Genomic DNA, 22,200 nt, shown 5'->3' with positions numbered 1-22,200 from the left:
AATATTGATTTTTTAAGAAATAAAAAAGAAAATTTGAATAATAAACCTAAGACAATATGTTTGTAAATTATGAAGAATAGGAAAACAATTGGAGATATAAAGAAGAAATTATTTCTAATATTCTCTAATCTCAGCTTATGTTAAAGTTAAGATATAACCAGTGAAATATTCACTATATGAAAAAAATAAGAGGAAGCCCCCACGAGGTCTGAAACAAAACCTACATATTTTTGTAAACGGTTAGCAAAAAAAAAGACACCTGATTTTTAAAAATGTACATGAATGTTTTAAAAATGAAGTAGTTATGATCTTCTTAAAACTGAGAATTCAATGTTTGAGTACTTCGTGTGTAAAATTTGAATCATCGTTAGACATTTTATTATACAAACCAAACACTTTTAAAAAGCTGTCTTTCATAATTGGGAAAATTTCAAATGTAAACATAATTTAACTAATAGCTGAAAATGATTACAGAAAATTTGTTCATTTAAAAGAAAGTACTTAATTGTATTTTTCAAAAGAAAGTCAGTTGTTTTTCTCATCATCCTGTGTGAGTGTGCGTGTGTGTGTGTGTGTGCCTGTGTGTGTGTGAGAGAGAGAGAGAGAAAGAGAGAGCATTTAAGAGAATTGTTTAATCCCTGGGTTGAGGGTGGGGCACTTGGGGACCCAGTGGAGACAGTTATTTGCTTAACTGATTCAGAGCCTCCTACTTTTTTATTCTGACAAAAGTAAAAACTTTAGTCCTGTAACAGGAATACTCACTCTATGCTGGAAAACTCCAGCCCCATAAATATTTTGTACTACATTATCAAAAATAGCTATTATTGAAAATGTGTGATTCTAATTAACTTCCAGAAATTACACATATAACTGTAGAAGTACCATCTAACAACTGCATTCATTCCAAAAATTTTTTCAAGCTAGATTTGACAGTCATTCAAGCCAGGTGAAATTCCAAAGTGTCCCAGAAAAGACTAATTTATCTCTTCTTACTTAATTGTGAACACCATCAAGACTAGCATTTACATCAGTCTCTCTTATACCCCAACGTATGATTTAACTGAAACAGGAAGGCAACAATATGTTGGGAAGAACGGTAAGATGAATTTTTAGATGCATCAAGACCTAAATAAAACACAGCCTACTTGCACTTCCATCTAGTCACGTGGTCAAGGACAATTTGCTTAACTTTTTTGGTCTTAGAGTCTTTACTATATACTTAAATCACTGAAACTCATTGTTCATTTTTCTAACCCTTTTAAGCCCATAGATTTTAGGGCTAAAATAAATTTACAATAAACAAATCAGAAAACCCTTATTACACAGGGTTGTGGAGTAAAGGGAGAGCCAAGTTCTACCCAATCAGTATCCTATTCGCATTGCTTACTCCTAGCCATGGCATCTGATTACCTTCCTGGGAACCTCTAGCAGTCCATGGAACACAGTTGAAAAACCATACCATGGTATCATCTCTTAGATTGTCATCAGCTCTAAAATTCTGGACTCTATGGGGACAAATCTGACCCTGAGACTATCTCTTTGCAAACAAGCTGAAATAAGAAGTTCCGTGATTATATGCTTACACTGAGTCTCAGGAAGCCCTTCTAGGGCAGGACTTTCAGAGAGCATGAGATACACAGTCTTCAATGTGGGTGAATGCTGGGATTTGTTTTCCAATTGTTACTCACTGTGATCTGACACCAAACACAATGCAGTCCTGTCAGGCCCTGGTAACATTTAACAGTTTTGTGGCACTTATCACACTTGGTTGGGCAGTTACCTTCAACCCAGTAATGGTGCATGACCTAGAACAGAATGACATCATTGTGGTAAGAGGACACACCACAGAATGGCCACTTTCAGAAAGCAAGCATGCACACAAACTTACATCAGCATTCTTTTTGGACTTCACATAGGTCTTGATGCAAGAGGGCGGTGCTCGAGCCACACAGCGCTCATGGACTGTGTACTTGCAGACTGAAAGGAAACAGGTACACAAATTCAGAGCTAATCCTGGTCCTGGTTGTAATTTTATAGAGAAAGAATGACATTAACAGAACCTCATTTCATATCCACTGCTCCCTAATCAATCCAATCAGCCACATCAAGGAGAAGTCCAAGTCGACTGTTTTTACCATGGAATATAAAAGGCCAATTAGTACAGGAAATATTATGCATGTGAAAAACCAAGGCTCCTCTATCATGGCATAGCAGGAAATGCTTAATTAAATCAGTCCTCACTCAAATTTTTCACAATAATTCCCAGATGACAAAAATATTAAAGACAAATTGATGACTGCCAAATGGCTTGGTGTCATTTGCTAGAAGGAAGAGATCTATATTTTACAAAGTATAGGCATGAGAGCAGCTGGCAGGCATGGGAATAAAAGCCCATGAGTTTATGCTATTTTGTCTCTTATCTAAATCTTAAATGGCTGATTAGTCTATTTCCAGAGAATAGATTTCATCATACATGCCAGGCCTTCGGCCATCATGGCATCATTTGTCCAAAAGCAACAGCCTTTGCTGGGCGGCATATTGTATACATATGCAAAAATTTATGTTACTATGCAAATGTATACATACACATAAGCAAATATATGTATCTATGTATACATATAACATGTGTCAGAAAACCAAGACGTGCATTTTGGTATCTTCAAGTTCTTTATGGTTTGAGTCTGAATATGATTTAGGGTCAACTACATGTATTCTTTTAATAAAATGTTGGTTACAAATTAAGAGTTCTAAATGCATAAATATATAAAACAATACTTAAAAATAACTATATAGCCTCCTCAATAAAAACAAAAACAAAAAACTAACCAATGCCTCAAATTAAAATGAAAAACACTAAATCCACATAATATTTATATGGTAAAACTCTTCCAAAATATTCATATCTGTGATTTTCTTTGGCAACGTTGAGGGAGAAAAGATGCTTTCTCTTGTCCTCTATATTAAAAATAATATTGAGTATTGCATTTACCACACTAATCAGTAAAAGCTTATGAGCAAAATTCTCATTCTTCATATATCACTCATCTTATTTGAGACCTATCATTTTGTTTTATGTGTTCTTATTAACAGACTCTACCACAAAAATTCCTTTTCTTAAATATAATAGAACTTTAAAAACAAAGTACTTCCTTTGTGTATGGAGAATGTTCTAATGTAACTAACATGTAACTAACCTTTCAAACATAGCTGTCATAGACTATGTTACACATGGCAAATTTCAGGTAACTATCAAAATTTGTAAACAGTTCAGAAATCATATACATATGTGGCACTAAAACATGATATTAAATTTCAAATAATAAAGCTGAGAGTAAGGAAATTCTCGAACATACCAAAGCTGCTAGCTAACGACAAACCAACAAGCAAACAAAAAACCTATAAGCCATGAATGGTATGGAAGCCAGGTAAGACATTAGATTTAATTAAATGCACAACAATGGAATGTGTCTAATGAACTTGACAGTTTCAGTAATTCTGTACAAGATGAAAAGGTTGGGGAGAGATAAATTGATGGATTAATGGAGATCTTAAATGAAGAGGTTATGATATCTACTCTTATCTATCAGGAATATTGTGGATTGTAGAATTTTCTCAGGTATATAGGCTGTAGATTTAAAATTGCTTAGGTGATTTTATAAACTAACTGTTATATACACTATAAGAACATTCTAATTGGTAGTACTGAGTTAACAGAATAAAGTGAAAATTGCAAAGATGAGTGAACTGAAATTTTTTAAATGGCCAGAACTCATTAATCATCAATGCTTTGCATTCCAACATCTAATAACCATATATGAAGATTTTCTTTATGCTAGCATTAAAAATAATAGGCTTGAGGTGTAAAATTAGTTTGTGTATCTTGTGATTTCCTAATTTTAGTGCAAATCTATTTTTAATCAATTAATGTAACTTACAAAAATACCCAAAGGAAGCAACTCATTATAAGATGTTCATGTGAATAAAGTGACTAACATGTGAGGAGAGGGGGATAAATATGAATAAGATGTAAGTATGAAAAACTAGTAGAAATCTTCAAAACAATCCCTGAAGAAATGGGAAACAAGAATAAATTAAACTACAGTGGAAAGAAAATTGCGGAAGACTTGGAAAATGTCCTTCATTTTTTTCCAAGGGTAGGTTTTTCCAAAACTGAAGAAATTAGAGTAACCTAAACATTCAAAAACACAGTACAGGAAAATGTAAATCACATGTACAGAGACAGTCTGGATCGGATTTTAGGTCTCCATCTACAAATAAGACTGTTCCACGAAATCAACCTTTCCTCACTGGAGGCGATGATGTCCAGGCAGAGCAAATGTACTCACAGGAACAGCAGAGGCCCTGCTTCCCCACACCAATCAGCATGTTCAGGCAAAGGTTGCAATAGGCAGGTTTGTTAAAGTGCTTCAGTCGCCACACGTGCTGTCCATCATCCTTCACGTTCTGCATGGGACGTAAGAGAAACAGATTTCACTTAATGAAATAAACAGTGAAAGATGTAAGTGCCAATAAAATTCAGAGCTGGACCGAAGCATGTGAAGACAATCTGTTACTTCATCCCTGACTTTCTCCAAGATCACCGCAGAGCCTTTAGAAAAACACATGTGCTCCAGTGAAATGAGATAGTGCTAACAAATCACCGATGCTATAGCAACCCACGAATTCTTGTCTAATATTAACAGCTCAACGGCATACCCCAAGCCATCGTCATGACCTGCCAAATGGATCAGGGACGTGATTGCCTCTCCTTTAAATACTTTATCCTCAGCACAATTCCATAAACAAATAAATAAATAGAAAGACAAAATACCCTTCAGTGGAAGAGCCTGATAAGTAAAAACTTGCAAAGACGTCATTAACCCTTGCTTACTTAATATACAAAATTCATCATGGTGATCAGGTCATGTAAGGTGGCAGAGGAATGGGATGGGATGGAAAACTAATACTAAAAGATAAGTTATTGGTGACATTCTAGGGCTTCCAGGAGTCCTTATACTGTATTCCAATTTATATTAATATATTGAGTATGCCAGAAATAGTATATTTTAAAAGGTAAACTTTTTAAAGGATTTAATGATGTTATCATTTTGTTTGCCCCCTCTTATAAAATATAAGTAGTTTTAATCTCACAGAAAGAAGGTAAAAATATTAAAACTGTATTAATATTATTATTTATAACAATCACTATAGTTATTTGCCACAATACAACCATGGGTTTAAATTAATTCCCACTTTAGCAAAACATTTCATTTTTTTCTCTTCTGAGTAAAACTCTCTATATCATAATAGTTACTTGTGTAGGTGTTTAATCACAGCTGCATTGTTCAAGATTAAAATAAAATTAAATAATATGATGCTTAGGAATTTCTTGAACTCCTTACAAGAAGGTCAAGATATTAAAAGAAATTATTATATATCATTACTTTTGCTACCATCATTTTCTCCATTAACATGTATTTTTTGTAGTCTAATCACCAAATTAAATCAAACAGATGAACATTTATTGGTATTCTATTGAAAACATTATTTATCATAACTTTTCAGGTTAGCCAAATTGTCGTATTTCTCAGAACACATTCACCTAATAATTTTTGAGCACCTATTAAGTGCTTGGGCATTAACATTAGTCCTGTAGTAGTGAGACAGTATAAATATATTCAGATCATCTTGTTTCTCCTGATAATAAAATATTAATAATAATGCTCTTAACTACCTTTCCTATTCCCAGTCAAGGGATAAACCACTAAATTTGTAATACTAGAGAAAATCTACAGTAACTAATTCTTACATTAGAACCAGAAATGTCAAATTTGCATCATAACATGAAACATTAATGAAATGCTTCCTGGGCGATAATTCTCGGTGGGTCTCTTGAATTTCTTCATGTTTTGAAAGCAGAAGCACTGTCCTTTCTTTTTTTTCTTCTTAAGACTATATTTTCAAAGATGTTTGAGTAACAAACAGCCTAGCCTTGGACAATAGAGACATGTCTCCCTCCAGAGGTGAGGGCTGGTTTGCTTACTATACTTACAGTATAATAAAAATAATCTCTCTCGTAGGCAAAGGTTAAATGGGTTGGTTTCCTACACATTATAATTCATTTAGTTTTCCTAAGTCAGGGTTTCCAAAACTTGATGCTGTGTACAATCATTACTTGGGTCCCACTCTGTTGTTCCCATGGGATTTTGGAGGCAAGGTGAACTTAAACGTGAAGCTCCTGTTACTTTCTTTGTTGTGAATAACAAAGTCCATTGTCTCTGACTCAGGAGTCTCATGTCCTCTGGCAGCATCCATAAAACTGTGGCAAGCTAGCACATTAATTTCCAGTAGGGTAAATTTTATAAAATGTAAACCCTTTACAGTTCTTGATATTGCTCAGATTTACCTTTCTGACAAGGGGCTCACAAAGGTCTCAACAAATGTAGCTACGCAGGTGTCATACAGAAAACTTCTGAAAACACAGGTGTTCCAATTTTCTTTCAAAACTTAAGAAATTTCTGAATCTCCTGTTTTGGTTTGGGTGAGTCATAGATTTCTAGTAGCATTATCATGTGAATAGAATACTTTATATATTTAACTTTGCTATATTTCACTATATTTTCAAAACTGTCTATATTTTAAAATTTATATCCCCTCAAATAACATTTAAACATCCTTATGTGGAAAGATTAAATATGGGGTTGTTAATTTTTTACAAACTAAATTAATATTTTAAAAATTAAAAGTAGTAGCTAAATGCTTAAAAACATTTTTAAGTAAAAAGGACAAAAATCGAATTTTCGTACGTATTACTGTTCTTGTAATCTTGTCATTTTATTTTTAAATGATTGTCCATTACATGTGAATAAGCTTCATCCTTTGAAGAGCACATATGGAGTAAGTTAGCTGGCATTTTCCTTATCAAAAAATAAACAAGTCTGAACGTGGGTGTTCTGTCAATCAGAACACTTATCCATGTTACAGGCTGCAACTGATGTACAAATCCATTACCCAGGCATAAAATGCTTTACCAAAAAAACAAATTAAATAGCTTTATAGCTCTTAGCTGGATACATTGCCAAAATATGCAAGGGATGAAATATGTATGTGACTTCTTTAAGAGAAGAAATTGAAACCAGGAGCCAATTACTTCTCAGCAGTGCAAATTATACTCCAGCTCTCTATTTTCATGTCTTGTCTTGTTTATCTTGCTTAGAATGTAAACTTAACGGGGAGAGAAAGAATCTGTCCCTTAGATTCTATCAGCCAGTAGAACACATTCCTATTAGTACTTCCACTGCAAATATATATTTATTATCACAAAAGGGAATTTATTTTTTATAAAACAGAAATAAGCAGGGCATCCAGAAAGGCTTGATTCCTAGCCTACTGTGAAAATGTGGATAAGCCATTTCACCTTTCTTCCTATCTTCCTCTCTAATGAAAGGAAAGTACCCACTTCCCTTTTCCGGGCTGTGGTGTGAGGTTTCATTATACAATACCTGTGAAGTTAATTTGGTTTCTCAGAAGACTGGTGTTATATAAACAGCAAATATTATTACCCTCATTGGGTTGCGTTGTGTAACATCCCAATATTTCAGCCAAAAGAACTGAGAAAAATACCTAAAATTTCACTTTATTTCATTAAAATGTGCTCTTTTTTCATCATCAGACATAACACTGTATATTGTAATGAAGCTGTTCAGGTCTGTGTTTATGACAGAGAAATGCTTAATGAATCCTAGGCTACTCCATGCTGAGAAGGAACTTTACATTTTTCCCCAACTCTTAGTTCCCTAGAAGGCAAAGGGATGTTCCAAAGGAAATAATGCTGTTTAGAACTTTCAAAACCTATTTCATTATCCTACTGATTCTAAAGTTTTAGTTTTTCCATAAATACTTCCAAGATCACATAAAATGTTCAAGTGAACTAGGGCTACTATAAATAATTTTTGTTCAGAAGAACTCAAGGAGAAATTTCACTGATGTCCTAACCCACATGCTTCTCTCCCCACACCTAGTTATGTTTCAACTGACTTAACTTTTATATATATATATATAAAATATATATGAGCTAATGTTACAAATAATTACTTCCAACTCATTAAATAACAAAGACTATTAAATTACCTTACTTTTTATTCAAGGTGTCCAAAAAAAAATTATGATAATGTGAAATAAGCTTCCCTTTTAGACAAAAAGATGAGCTCTATTAGGCCTGGGCAAAGAGAATGCAGAGAAAAGTTTTAAAATTCTGAGTGGAGCTGTCATCAACTGTTCATCTCCAGACCACACATTGTAAGGTCACCTGCCATTCCTGAGGCTCAAATGCAAAATCAACAGCAGGTTACACCACGTAGTCATTTAAAAAATGACACAATCTGGAATCTCACTAATTTTTGCATTCATCTAGTTTTGTAACGGCTTTCTACATTGAGCAAAGTATAGACAGCAGAACAAACGCTCTTAACCAAATTAAAAACTTTTAAAAATTGATGTGCTGAACATCAGCTTCCAAAATATAATTTAATCTACCAAGAGTATGTTGTCTTCAATTCTCCATCACTCAGGAATTTCATCAGAGAAAACTTCGCATATTACTTTACTGAGAGTCAAGCAAAAAATGTGTCCTAAACCATCTCAATCAAAGGCAAAGTTTAAATGACCTATAAGAATTAAAGACCAGGATTTTTTTCACACATATAGTGAGACCGAAATATAAACCATCCAGAAACCATGCAGGCTAGATGTGCATGCAACAATCCACAACAAGTTAAGGTATCGCTATTTCAAGCTAGGCCACTGCTTAAACGTACATTTCTCTTTTCCCTATAATATAAATTCAGGAATTTTCCTTGAAAAAAATTAAATGATGATCCAAAAGTAGAGATTTCAGAAATTGAAGCATTATTAATTATCTCGTTCATGCAGGAAAAGGAATGTTTGAACTGAAAGAGTATTAGGAAACACTAACTTCTCTTCTTGACTAACTTTTCATTTTTCCAGAAAGAGCAACTGCCTGGCACAAAATGACCTAGTTAGTTAATAACAGAGCCAGGGTCTGTTATTTGATCAATTTGATGATGTTCACTGCTCCTATGCTTTCTGTCTGTTTGTCCTCATGTCTTGCTGTGGCTGTCTGATTTTGCCAAATAAAAGGTATTAAACTCCTTTCTTCCAAATTATTTAAAATAAATTAAAAACTTTTTCTGTTTTTTAATCTGACAAATTGGTGATAGAATAGGTCAGTGGTTGGCAAACTATGACACTGAGTCAAACCTGTCCAGCAACCTATTTTTGCACATGCAGTTTTATTAAAACAACTTTTCTGGTTCATTTACATAATTTCTGTGATTGCATTTCTGCCAAAACAGCAGAGTTAAGCCGTTGTGGCAGAAACCTTATGGCCCCACAGCCAAAATTATTTAATATCTCTCCTTCTGCAGACAGTTTCCAATCACTGGAACAGAATCTACCTCTAGATAAAGTGTTTAATTACATGGGATATTTTTAAAAAAAAACAATTCTCCAGTGAGATGAATTCTGAAGGAAGAATGAATAAGTCTCACATATAAATTTTTATTGTGGTAGTCAGAATCATGAAGCCATCCAAATTCTCAATTTTCCTTCAAATGTAAGAGACACTAACACTCTATACCACTTCTGACCGTTTCGTCTTGTATTTTGTAAAGTTTGTAGAGCCTCTTCTAAGAGAAAAGAAATGGATCTTACTCTCTACTATTTGGCGTAGAATCTGGTCCCCATCAACTCCATTTCTGATTTTGGTACCAAAACAGATATTCTTTAAAAAAAAAAAAAACAGACTAGCTTTTAAACTACTGTTGATAAAGAAAAATAAATTGCACTGAAATCGTAACTGTTGTGCCTTACATTAGAAGTGAAGATTACTCTCCCAGGACTACTTCCTTTTCTGTGTAATTTGGCTAGGACACCACAGTCACTTTCAAATACACTGTGGTATTTTATATGCACTATCAATTAGAACCTACTCCCCGAGCTCATAATTGGCAATAGACAATAACATATAGGACAACCTAACAAGACAAGCTTTACAATAAGTGGCCAACTTCAAACTGCAGTATCTAGATTTTCAATTAAATAAGCAAAGGTGAAGGGATAGATTCATGAATCAAATTCTCTCCAGGTAATAACGTAACACATTAACTGCCTACAGAAAGGAAATATATCTCAATTACTAAAAAAGGCTCTCATCACTCAGCTGTCTCCGTGTCATTCCCGCTTTTTAAAACAATTACCATGCTTTAGAGTTAAACAGCTCTTTCTAACAAATAGATACTGTATTTTGTGATCATTACACATGATTATATGGCTTATACATTTTATTAAAAGACAGTTTAAAATGTGGGTGGCTTTTTTCACAAAAATGAAAGAAAAGGGAAATTTCTTCTTTTAAAGTTGTTCTTTACAGAGATAGGGCGGGGGCGGAATCTAATCTCAGATTTAAGGTGCTCTCTTAAGGTTAAACAATGTGGCTCTGCCATCTAGCGGCCATCACTGGAAACACAACTCTGGAACCCAGCTCTGTTGCTATCATAAAACTCTAAATAGATTTCTCTTATTTAGCTCCAAACACTCCCTTTTAACTAAAAACATAAAAAATAAATTTACAAATACTGTTAGAAAGTAAATTATGTATAATTAATAGAGTGCACATTAAATGCATAGAATTGCCTTACAATTGAAATAATACTACACTGGAAGCTAATGAGGTAAGATTTGTGGACTCTATTACCTGTGCTAATTTTTATAACTTCACAAATATCTACATTGATAAATTAAATAAAAAATAAGGTATCAGCAATAGTTTCCAAAGAAAAACATCATTTCAAAAAATCTCTTGTGATATTTAAAATATAGCCATCTGACTGTCCCTTTCTGCACTTTTCAATCCCACCCTCGACTACCAGATGATATACTTGCTCATTCCTGCATGTCCCCTCCTCTCATCTTAAAATTTCCCTAAATGCTTAGAATATACAAAGTTTAGCATTACAAACATAAAACGTCCTTGTAGGGAACCATTATTATTAGAATTTCCAGACTAAAGTTATCTGAACACAATTTTTTTTTTTTTTTTTTTTTTTTGAGATGGAGTCTCGCTCTGTCGCCCAGGCTGGAGTGCAGTGGCCGGATCTCAGCTCACTGCAAGCTCCGCCTCCCGGGTTTGCGCCATTCTCCTGCCTCAGCCTCCCGAGTAGCTGGGACTACAGGCGCCCGCCACCTCGCCCGGCTAGTTTTTTGTATTTTTTTAGTAGAGACGGGGTTTCACCGTGTTAGCCAGGATGGTCTCGATCTCCTGACCTCGTGATCCGCCCGTCTCGGCCTCCCAAAGTATACATTAAACCTTAAAATGTCAACATTTTGTCAGTTTTTCTTTTGTTTTCTCCCAGCAGTCTGATTTACATAATGCTTTTTTGTCATAAGGTACATGAACAATTAAATAAATACTTATAATATAGAGATAAATATGATATCAAATATCATTTTAAAAAGATAGTTATGTGTAGTATAAGAACTTCAGGTACCAGGAAATACTGTTTCACAAAATTTTTAAGTGTAGAAATATATACTTATTAACAATAATACATATATATATATATAATCTTTGGTTTAAATAGATTAGTTTAAGGGTAATATTCCATATGTCACCTATTAGTATTTTATTGTTTTCCACCCTCTGGCCATGTCTCAGATCCCATGGGCCTCATGAAAAGTAAGATTCAACTGAGTTTAGAAGAATTTGAAGACCCAGGTAAAAAAGAAAACAAATGGTAATCTCTTAAAGCCCATTATTTATTCCTAAAATGATACATATTCCTTAACCCTTAGCTCATTTGTATATTCCTAAAGCCCATTTATATATTCCTAAATCCATACGTGCCAACATATTTTTATATACACTCATATGTTTCGCAAACACAGACAGTAAGATATCTTGAGAAATGACTTTTAAAAATTTGGTGTCTTGAATAATTATGATATAGTCTTGAATCTGTAAAATTGTTTCAGTTGGTAACAAGAAGTATGAAAAGTTTTGGGTTTGGCAGCAAAGTGGTGAATACTATAGTCTTACACCTTAAAACTCTAAATATTACAATGTCATTGTGCTTTCCACCCCTAATGTTCTTTGAAATTAAGCAGACATGTTATTGTACACATATTATATCTAATTATTATATAATTATTAATGCTGAATTTAAAAATCTAGCATCCACTATAGATGTCATCAGATTTTTAAACTAACAATAATTAAAATCTGCTTCAAGGCTGGGTCAGCAAGATTTGCTTTCAACGTCATTATTATATTACATTCTCATCTTAGGTTGATTTATTTTATTCCTTCATAATGGTATTTAATTGCAACTAGGGGAACTACTCTAAGAAAACTTTTGACAGGCATGGAATGACAACCTGGCTGCTGCTGATTCAAGAAAAACTTACGATTATATAGGTTGGTGTTTATATAGGATCTGCCACTACTTTTAATGGCAGAAACCATAATGACTTCTGCACCACTATTCTTTAAACTACTGCAGATATTTAACTGCCTCCTACAAGTACCAGTTATCAATAAAATAGATTACCTTTATAGGTAGGAGGAACATTGAAATAATGAAGCACCACACAAGAACTGCAAAATACAATAATATTGGAGAGTCTCTTGTTTTAGATAATATAAGGAGGTCAGTAACTTAAAAACACTAGATTGCCCTTTAAATAGAGGAAAACAAAAGAGAGAGAATATATTTTCGATCCTAAAGTAATACCTAAAGTGCATCAATATGTGTGTGGCAAGTTTCCTACACAAGGAGTTACTGTCAAATTGCACTGTGGCATACTTATTAAAAGTTCCAGGCACTCACTACATGCTTCATGGTAGAAAATGATCAGATCAATTTGTAATCAAAATGTGTAATAGAGATCCCACTGACTCACCACCAGGCCACCCTCCTCTGTGGAAATACTTACATTTTCTAAGCCCAGGAGCACAAGAAGTGGAATTGTTGTCATTCCTCCTTGAATCCATTCCTCCAGAGACACGGTTCCGTCATGATCATAGTCAATTTCTTCCATCATTTCATGGAGGATCTGGAGTAGAGGAGATAAGGGAAAATGTGTGGTCAATCAATAAAATAAATTTCATAGGCTACCACATATGCAATTGTGACTAACAGCTAAGTGGAGAGCTGGGATAACTGCCTTGGTAACTCAGTACAACATTAATTCTATTACTGATGAAGTAGTGACTTTGTTAGCATGTCTAAACCTGGCCACTTACACTGATCACGTTTTAGAAATAAGTGCTTAACTTTTCAACATTTTTCCAATGAACAGCACAGCTAAAACAAGAAGAATCTTTAATAAGTGTGAAAGTAGTCTTTAATTACTTTCTCCAGATTATTTTTCAGATTCATATATATGCCAGAAAATGTCTGAACAAATTAACTTCATGGCAAAGAGCTCATATAATTCTTTGCTAAGTAGTAAGGGGCGAGGGAATTTAGTTGCTTTTTAATTGCCTATCAGAATTTAATAGAGTCAAGAAGTTAAAGGATCAAATCATGTTTAATTAAACTTCGTTTCTAAAGATGACTTGCACGTAATGTCTTAAAATGTTCTCCGCAGTGTTTGTTTGCAATACATTTACCTCTCTGTGATATGGTGGCAGTATCAGTACTTATCCAGAAGGGCTGTTGTGAGGATTAAATAAGCTAATGTATTATAAGCAGACCAGCCCCTGGCATATAGAGTCAGTGTCATATAGTGTTGTTTGTGTTATTATTAATGGAAATTATATATAAGTTCCAAACATACTACCCTTGGTTGCTGGGAAAGCAAAGTGCTTCCCATCTAATGGCATCAAGATGGCAAACATGGTAAGAATTCTAATGAAGAAAGGAACTCACTGTCTTTATATAATACAAAAACGTTAATCAATTTGGAAAAAAGAGAAATGCAGAGAGCATTGGAACAGAGATTGGAAAAGATGCAATGCATGAAATATTTAATTTGTTGGTAGAAGTATTGTCTGCCTAGACACTCTCGTGCTTGGTGTCTTCACCCAGGAAGTATTGTATTTGAAAATTAGATTATTTTTCTCCCCCGATTCTCAAGAGCTTGCTGATGAATTAGTAGAAACAATCATAAGAGAAATAAAACAATCATAAGAGAATCATAAGAGAAGTAAAACAATAACATTTGTTTCAGATGGGTGATGCTTTCCTTTTTGTACCTAATAAATCTCACGTTAAAGCCATCCTCTGTGTCTCAAATCCCATGGGCCTCATAAAAAAATAAGATTGAACTGAGTGTAGAGCCTGAGTTAATTTGATAAAAACTTCTAGGGACACTCCAGTCTTCCCTACTACTACAATCAACCTCAAATGTACATTTCTCTCTCTTTCTCGCTCTCTCTCTCTCTTTTTTTTTTTTTAAATTTTCTTTTTGAGACAGAGTCTCGCTCTGTAGCCCAGGCTGGAGTGCAGTGGCGCAATCTCGGCTCACTGCAACCTCTGTCTCCTGGGTTCACGCCATTCTCCTGCCTCAGCCTCCCAAGTAGCTGGGACTACAGGTGACCACCACCATGCCTGGCTAATTTTGTGTGTGTGTGTGTGTGTGTGTGTGTGTGTGTGTGTGTGTGTGTGTGTTTAGTAGATACAGGGTTTCACCGTGTTAGCCAGGATGGTCTCGATCTCCTGACCTCGTGATCCACCTGCTTCGGCCTCCCAAAGTGCTGGGATTACAGGCATGAGCCACTAAGCCCGGCCCATTTCTCTTTATTTATATATGCAAATGATCAGAAGCCTGCTGATGTGTACATTTGTTTACAATGAGAGCTATTATTGAAGCCTTAGGCAAGATGATGAGGCAGTTCCCATGACAGCAGACATAATGTAAAACTTTGTACCATTTCAGCTCCCTGGAATAGTAGCAGATTTATCAGTAACACACATGTCAAATAATGCTATAGTTTATTGCTTGTATTCTCCAGTCAATAGTCTGACAAATACAGTAGGTATTTGCTGTAGAAAGACTACTCAGCTACCAGCTCTCCCCTTCTTCCTAGCATCTTGATCTCCTTTTTCTCAAAGCTACAAACACCCTCCCACACACGCACATACCAAAAATACTTTTGATGAGAAGTGGTAGTGCTCGCTGTTTAGAAACCTGAATGGAAAAACAAATCCCCCTCCCACTCTCCCTCTAGTAACAAGTTGGCTTGATTGATAGATGACTCATCTGCACAGGTAGCAAGGTAAGTAGGAGAGGAGAAAGCTGTTGTCGATTAAAAGGGCAACAGAACTAATCAGAAATTCCTGGCTTACAGTGAAAATATTAAAGTGAGTCAAACAATAAATTAAATGCATGTTACCATATACTTATTATTCCACATACAAATGGCAACCTGTTAATGACATCTGCCACTCACTATAAGCACAGCATATGCATTTCCCAATAGTTGATTTAAAACTGGAAAAATTCTAATCCCAGTAAGATAGGAAAATGCTATCAGAGTTCTTGCAGCATATAATCATGCCATTATCCTGTTGTTTACTTCATAAATGTGAACAGAGGTTAAATATACACTTCTTGAATTTGCATAAAATGTAAATGATTTAAATAAAATGTATTTGCATTTGCTTTATTCATAGATATTTTGCTAAAGGTTTAAAAAATAATATAAACTCAATATCTCTTATGAACTTTCCCCAGAATATTTTTGTGGCCAAAACTATGGTTTCAAATCAAGAATATTTTAATATGCATTTGAATAATGTTGAAATTTTGAAATTTATTCAAAATAAGAATTCTATGCTCTTATAAGCATTTTTAGATACTCTTTCTCAAAACAATTTAATTAAAAATTCCTGATTCAAACTAGCTAAAGAGCTTTGGGCAAATAATTTTAACATATTTGTGTCTTAATTTACTCCTCTGCAAAATGAAAAAAAATAGTGTATCTACCTCAGAGAGTTGAAAACATTATATAACACATATATATGCAAGGTAACACAATGCACTGTGCATGGAAAACTACCACCTTCTTTTATGGCATGGCATGACCTTGGCAGTGTCTATCAGGATCTTCTGCTTATCCACATGTATGTAAGACCACCATTTAAAATAACTTCCATGAGGAAGAAAGCAAAAGTTACTGTTCAGAGCTTCAGAACTCCACATATACCTTGTTATCTGATTCAGAATCCACTTTGTCTTGTGATTAGAAATAGTAACTTAGTTATCAAAAGACAAAGTCAAGTGACAGGAATATATTAGGGTCCCAGAAAAGACAAAGAAAGACAGAAAGACAGGAAGAGAGGAAGGAAGGGAGGGAGGAAGGGGGTGAAGAAGGGAGGGAGGCAGGGAGGGAGGGAGGGAGGGAGGAAGGAAGGAAGGAAGGAAGGAAGGAAGGAAGGAAGGAAGGAAGGAAGGAAGGAGAGAGAGAGAGAAAGAAAGAAAGAGAAAGAGAGAGAGAGAAAGAAAGAAAGAAAAAGAAAGAAAGAAAGAAAGAAAGAAAGAAAGAAAGAAAGAAAGAAAGAAAGAAAGAAAGAAAGAAAGAAAGAAAGAAAGAAAGAGAAAGAAAGAAAAAGAAAGGGAAAGAAGGGAGGGAGGGAGGGACGGAAAGAAGGAAGGAAGGAAGGAAGGAAGGAAGGAAGGAAGGAAGGAAGGAAGGAAGGAAGGAAGGAAAAGAGGAAGGGGAAGGAAAGGAGAGTGGCCCTCCAGAATTTAGCCAATAGTGAAATCATTCATATACCTACTGGATTAAGTTCAGTGACATCCCACTCAAGGTATTCTGCAACATGCATCATCTGACTGATGATATTTTCTAGCTCCTGGAAGAGAAAGAGAGATAAAAAATATGACTACAAGATCTCAGTGAGTTTTAAATCTTTCACTTGCAGGAATTGTTTCATTCAATGTGTAACTTAAAAAGTTAAATGAGTTCCATGGGAATATATATATGTACATAATAATTTTTAAAGGTCTAATTAACTATATAAAGAAAAGAGAATCCTAAATATAAATTTATCTTGTACATTGTCTAGAAATGTTCACCAGGAGAGGGCACAACTGTACAAAAAATACATTTTCTTCTACTAAAAGAGAGTGTCTGAAGAAAGCAGGAGCAGATATATATTGTCACATGTGATTTTTAAGACACTGAATTCCCTGAACCTTTGGCTTGAAAACAGAAGTGAAAGGGTGGAAAAATCATTTGAGGACAAGTGAGAAGTCTATTTTTATCTTGATACACTGAGAATGTATATTGACTGTTCTAGTCATGTATCGAATAATTTGCTTTTGATAGAAGAGTGTTCGGGGTCAAGGCTTGCAGGGCAAGTATATGTAGCATTTATTTTGTGAGAGAATGAAATTTTAGTTTGAATTTCCATATTATTCTGCTCAATTATCAACTCTTTGAAGAAATGCAAGTTAATACACACGACCTGGCTAAATTAATTAAAACATTTTCCTACCTATTTATCGAATGTTTTAATTTTTGTCTATCTACAGAAAAGATGAAACATGGCTTTGTGAAATGCTTGTAATTCTACGTGAAAACATGACATAATTTGAAAAGTGGTGTATGATTTAAAATGTAAGAAGTATTAAAGAATGAAGCTTGAAAGTACAGTAGTGAAAGATTATTCTACTCAAATCTCTAATCTAATATATGTAGTCGATGTTCATGGAATAGAGAAGAAATACGATAAGACAGATTCTCTTTTGGGGAGCCGTGGTTCCCTCCGAGGAACTAATGAAAGCTGTATTCCCTCTCTCCAGAAAAAAAAAAAAATATATAATTATGAATATGTTACTTAAGTAAGACAGGCTGCCCCAGAAGTAATACAAATATAAATGTATTTATTACAGATTAACAAATTTTAAAACATAAATCCCTTTGAATTATAGGTTAAAAGTGTGCATGTGTGTGCACACATGCATGACTAATCTCTCACCTACTCCATCTTTGCTTACATATGCATTAATGGTTTGGAAGTGTTAAAGTTTCTGCATATCTTTTAAGAACAGAAAATATTTTTTGTGGACTGTTATGTAGGCATGTGATATTAGGTACGCCAGCCCACCTAAGACTCAGTTTTCTCATTGGCAAAATAGCTACTCTAACTTTACCTCCTTCGTAGTATTGCTGCAAAGATTAAACATGTTATTATACAAAATGCATTTATTTTGTTGTTTGCCATATTGCAAATGATCGACAAATCTTAACTATTATTATTAGAAATAGTGACAATTTTCAAATTATCATTTTCTTTCTGTTTTGCCCCCAGTAGGTAAACTGCCACACCTTAACGTTATCAAGACACATGATGTCAGAAGGTACAATTTAAACCTGACAGTGAAGGAAAAATATTGGAGCAGTAGGTATTGTGGAGAAAACCCTAGAAATGAAATCCAGACCTTTAATTACAAAAAGTAGAGACTTGTTTAACCAAAACTAAATATATTTATCTCCAACTCATTGTTTAATATTGGGACTATAGTTCTAAATATTGCTAGTAATCTGCTGTATATGCTAACAAAAAAATGGCCAGAGACCAAAAAAAAGGACTATTTGACTAAATTTTCAAATCAACTGCCAACCCGTGGCTGAAGCCTAGTAAAGAATCATCATTTTAACTTAATTTAAAAAGAAACATTAAATAAAACAACTCTCCATTAAAATATAATTTCCATTAGTGTAGTCACAAGTGCTATAATAACATATTAAAGTATCTAAAAGAAATTAAAAGTTTTAGTCATGAAATGGCACCATAAAATGAGCAAATTTATTATGTAGCTTGGTATTTCCACTGGGAAACTGAAGGCCATTAGGCACTAAAAAATAATAGCATTTGAAAAAAAAATTTTTTTTTTTTTTTTGAGATGAACTCTTGCTGTTTTGACCAGGCTGGAGTGCAATGGCACGATCTCGGCTCACTGCAACCTCCGCCTCCCAAGTTCAAGTGATTCTCCTGCCTCAGCCTCCCGAGTAGCTGGGATTACAGGTGCCCACTACCACGCCTGGCCAATTGTTGGATTTTTAGTAGAGATGGGGTTTCACCATGTTGGCCCGGCTGGTCTCAAACTCCTGACCTCAGGTGATCCGCCCGCCTTGGCATCCCAAAATGCTGGGATTACAGGCATGAGCCACCATGCCCGGCCAGTATTTGAAAAATTACTGAGACTTAAACATAATAAATCCCACAGTAACAGCATCAATCAGAGTGATGGTCATTTCCTAGAGTAGGAGTTATATATTTTAATCTCTCTCTGGAGAAGCTAATATACCATTATCCTACTCAAAGTTACATAAATAGGCTTCCAACCTCATTGCTTTGCTTTTAAAAGTCTATTTTAGCTGCCATAGGGTGGTCTATCAGATGATGAGAAAACCTCACTCATTTTCAGAGATCATGTCTATTTCAGTCATTATTAAATATATCAAAACATTTTTTACTAATATTAAATATATTAAAAATGGTGCACTTCAAAATTTCCATAATGACACTTATTCTATTAATATTTGTATATTTCCTTGATAGAACAAGAAATAATATAATATGCAAAATATGTTACCAAACATAAGGTAGATTATTGGACAGAACCTGAGATGGACTTTCATGCATGGTACTGATCTGTGCACTAGGACAAAAAACTACTTTCTATTTCTCTGAAAGCTAGGAATGATTTCCATATATTACAAATAAACGTTTAATTTTTCCTTTCAGTTAAGCATGTAAAGATGGTATTTTCTTATTTTTTATGACTGTAAGAATGTAAATTGAATATTAAATCGGATGAGATATTTAAAAAGCAAAGTTTGTGAAAGCAATCTGTAAATATATTTGTCTATTTCAGCAGCATATAGAACTAAAGATACCATGTAAAACTGGGAAAATAATGAGATAATTAAATTGACTTTACAAATCCTTAAAATTCTACTTATAGTCTCAAGTTTCCTTAATGCCAAATGTTATGAATAGTTTTTCCTTCATTCTAGATCAATGGTTTCAACTTAATCTTATGTTTTATTCAGACAAGGCTGGGGCCTTTCTTTTTTTACCTAACTTCAGTGCAGGAAAAAAAACTTAAAAAGTCGTGTAGTGGTAGCAAAACTATTCAGTAGAACAACTGTAATCCCAGCAGTTTCCTCAGATCACTCTCTTTCAAAACGTCAAAAGATAAAAATGCCATATGAGTGGATGTAAATTACATTAAGTGTGACTTCCGTGGTAATAACTATACATTTATTCATTGCATTTTTCAGAAGAAACTCTTTGAAGTTTTCACAGAAAATTTGAAGCAAAAAATTACCGAGCTGTCCAGGAAGCCATTCCCATCCGTGTCATAAAGGCGAAACATAACTAGAATAAAAGAGGTGTTGAAAACAAGATTATAGGCAAATAAGATCAATGTTAGTTTAAAGTATATTCATTAACATTTAGTTTGTGTTGAAAACAAATACTAAATTTCTACCCTGCTCCAAACAATTAATTTGTGGGATTATTTCTCAAACTTAATTGAAAATGAATTAATTAGTTAATAGAAATACTGGATAGCACATATAAAGTCTATTAAATTTTGTTTGTTTCTAGAAGACACTAAAAAGTACTATTATTTGTTTAAACTCTTTATTACAAGATCATTAAATCTCAACTCAAAAATACAAGCGAAGAAGTTGAAATATTCAAAGCCTGGATATTAAAGAGCAGAGTGCATAAGGAAAAACAACTAATGTGAAATTTTCAAAATCAAGTATAATTTGAAATCAACCATTCACTATTACAAGAGCTTGGTCAAAAACTATTTTCTTTAACTGTGAAATGAGAATAATCATTCTACCATAACACACATTTACCATGAAAGTTAAGGGAGGCTATAGATATAAAAGTGAACTGAAGGCCATAGATCATGATACAAATAGATGCCATTGTTAGGATTGATCCCCAAGCAGTTTGAGCGAAGGAGGAGGAGTGCAAAATAACGGATTCTTTCTGATGGAAGAAGCCAGCACAGAAAAATTGCATTATGATCCTGGCTTTCATAGTTTATTTGTTTAAATCTGAGGTGGAGCTTCAGAGGGTAACTGATCTTTGAACTAATCAAGTAAGGAAAAGGAGAACATTGGCTCTCTGTTAGGGGATTCAGGAAAGCAGATGACACAGGTCCCTGATGGGCCTGAGGATTCCCTTGTATAATTCACACATCCCCAGGAGGCTGTGGAAGAGGCCACGGGTGCCATTTGGAGATAAACAGAGAAGAAAGACACAGCTGTAAAAACAGAAGAATGGAAGTAAGGGTTTGTCTTGGGTTTGTATAATTTCCTGAATGATCTTGATTCTGAGGTCTATAATATTAATAAAGACGTTGATAACTAAGAGGCATAATTATATAATGACCTTGATAGTCTATCTGTAGGTGATTATTTTTGTATTTAATGGTTACTGCATTTTACCAATCCTAACATATGATTATTAATAAGATACATAATTGGTCTATATATTGCTAAAAAGAAAAAAAAGTTAGCCATATAACTATGATATTCTATTTATTGTAAGATGCAAACAAATGTTAAAGATGTTAAAGTGTAAGAAAACAAATGTCTGTCTATTGACTTAAGGGTGATAATACTAAGTCAGCTAAAAGACATATATATCTGTATTTGTAAATCATGGTAATGATTCCCTCTCATATAGTCAATAAATAAAATGAAATGCATCACGCCTGTAATCCCAGCACTTTGGGAGGCCGAGGTGGGTGGATCACAAGGTCAGGAGATCGAGACCATCCTGGCTAACATGGTGAAACCCCGTCTCTACTAAAAATACAAAAAATTAGCCGGGCGTGGTGGTGGGCGCCTGTAGTTCCAGCGGTTCGGGAGGCTGAGGCAGGAGAATGGCGTGAACCCGGGAGACGGAGCTTGCAGTGAGCCGACATCGCACCACTGCACTCCAGCCTGGGTGACAGAGCGAGACTCTGTCTCAAAAAATAAAATAAAATAAAATAAATAAATAAATAAATAGATAAAATGCAGAAGGAAACAGCAACATACAACATTATGCATACCGAGCATTTCAAGAGATTGTAGTGCAGCAGCAAATAGTAAAAAATATCTTTGTAAGTGGTAAGAATTGACCGACTACTCAGAGG

At 34.4% G+C, this 22,200-nt stretch overlaps 1 protein-coding gene across 12 annotated transcripts in view; it reads right to left on the bottom strand.

Moving 5' to 3' along the window:
• Window positions 1–22,200, bottom strand: part of DGKB (diacylglycerol kinase beta) — a 764,082-nt gene that overhangs the window by 534,882 nt on the left and 207,000 nt on the right. For all 12 annotated transcript variants that reach the window (XM_015133916.3, XM_015133918.3, XM_015133921.3 and 9 more), the window contains 6 exons: window positions 20,365–20,414; window positions 16,803–16,877; window positions 13,012–13,131; window positions 4,347–4,464; window positions 1,889–1,977; window positions 1,689–1,805 (listed from right to left, as the gene is read on the bottom strand). In XM_015133916.3, coding sequence (XP_014989402.1) covers window positions 1,689–1,805; window positions 1,889–1,977; window positions 4,347–4,464; window positions 13,012–13,131; window positions 16,803–16,877; window positions 20,365–20,414 — 569 coding nt within the window. The remainder of the gene's footprint in view (window positions 1–1,688; window positions 1,806–1,888; window positions 1,978–4,346; window positions 4,465–13,011; window positions 13,132–16,802; window positions 16,878–20,364; window positions 20,415–22,200) is intronic.

The sequence above is a fragment of the Macaca mulatta genome, chromosome 3 (assembly GCF_049350105.2).
Source record: "Macaca mulatta isolate MMU2019108-1 chromosome 3, T2T-MMU8v2.0, whole genome shotgun sequence".
Lineage (NCBI taxonomy): Eukaryota > Metazoa > Chordata > Mammalia > Primates > Cercopithecidae > Macaca > Macaca mulatta.
This window is presented reverse-complemented; position numbering and strand designations above follow the sequence as displayed.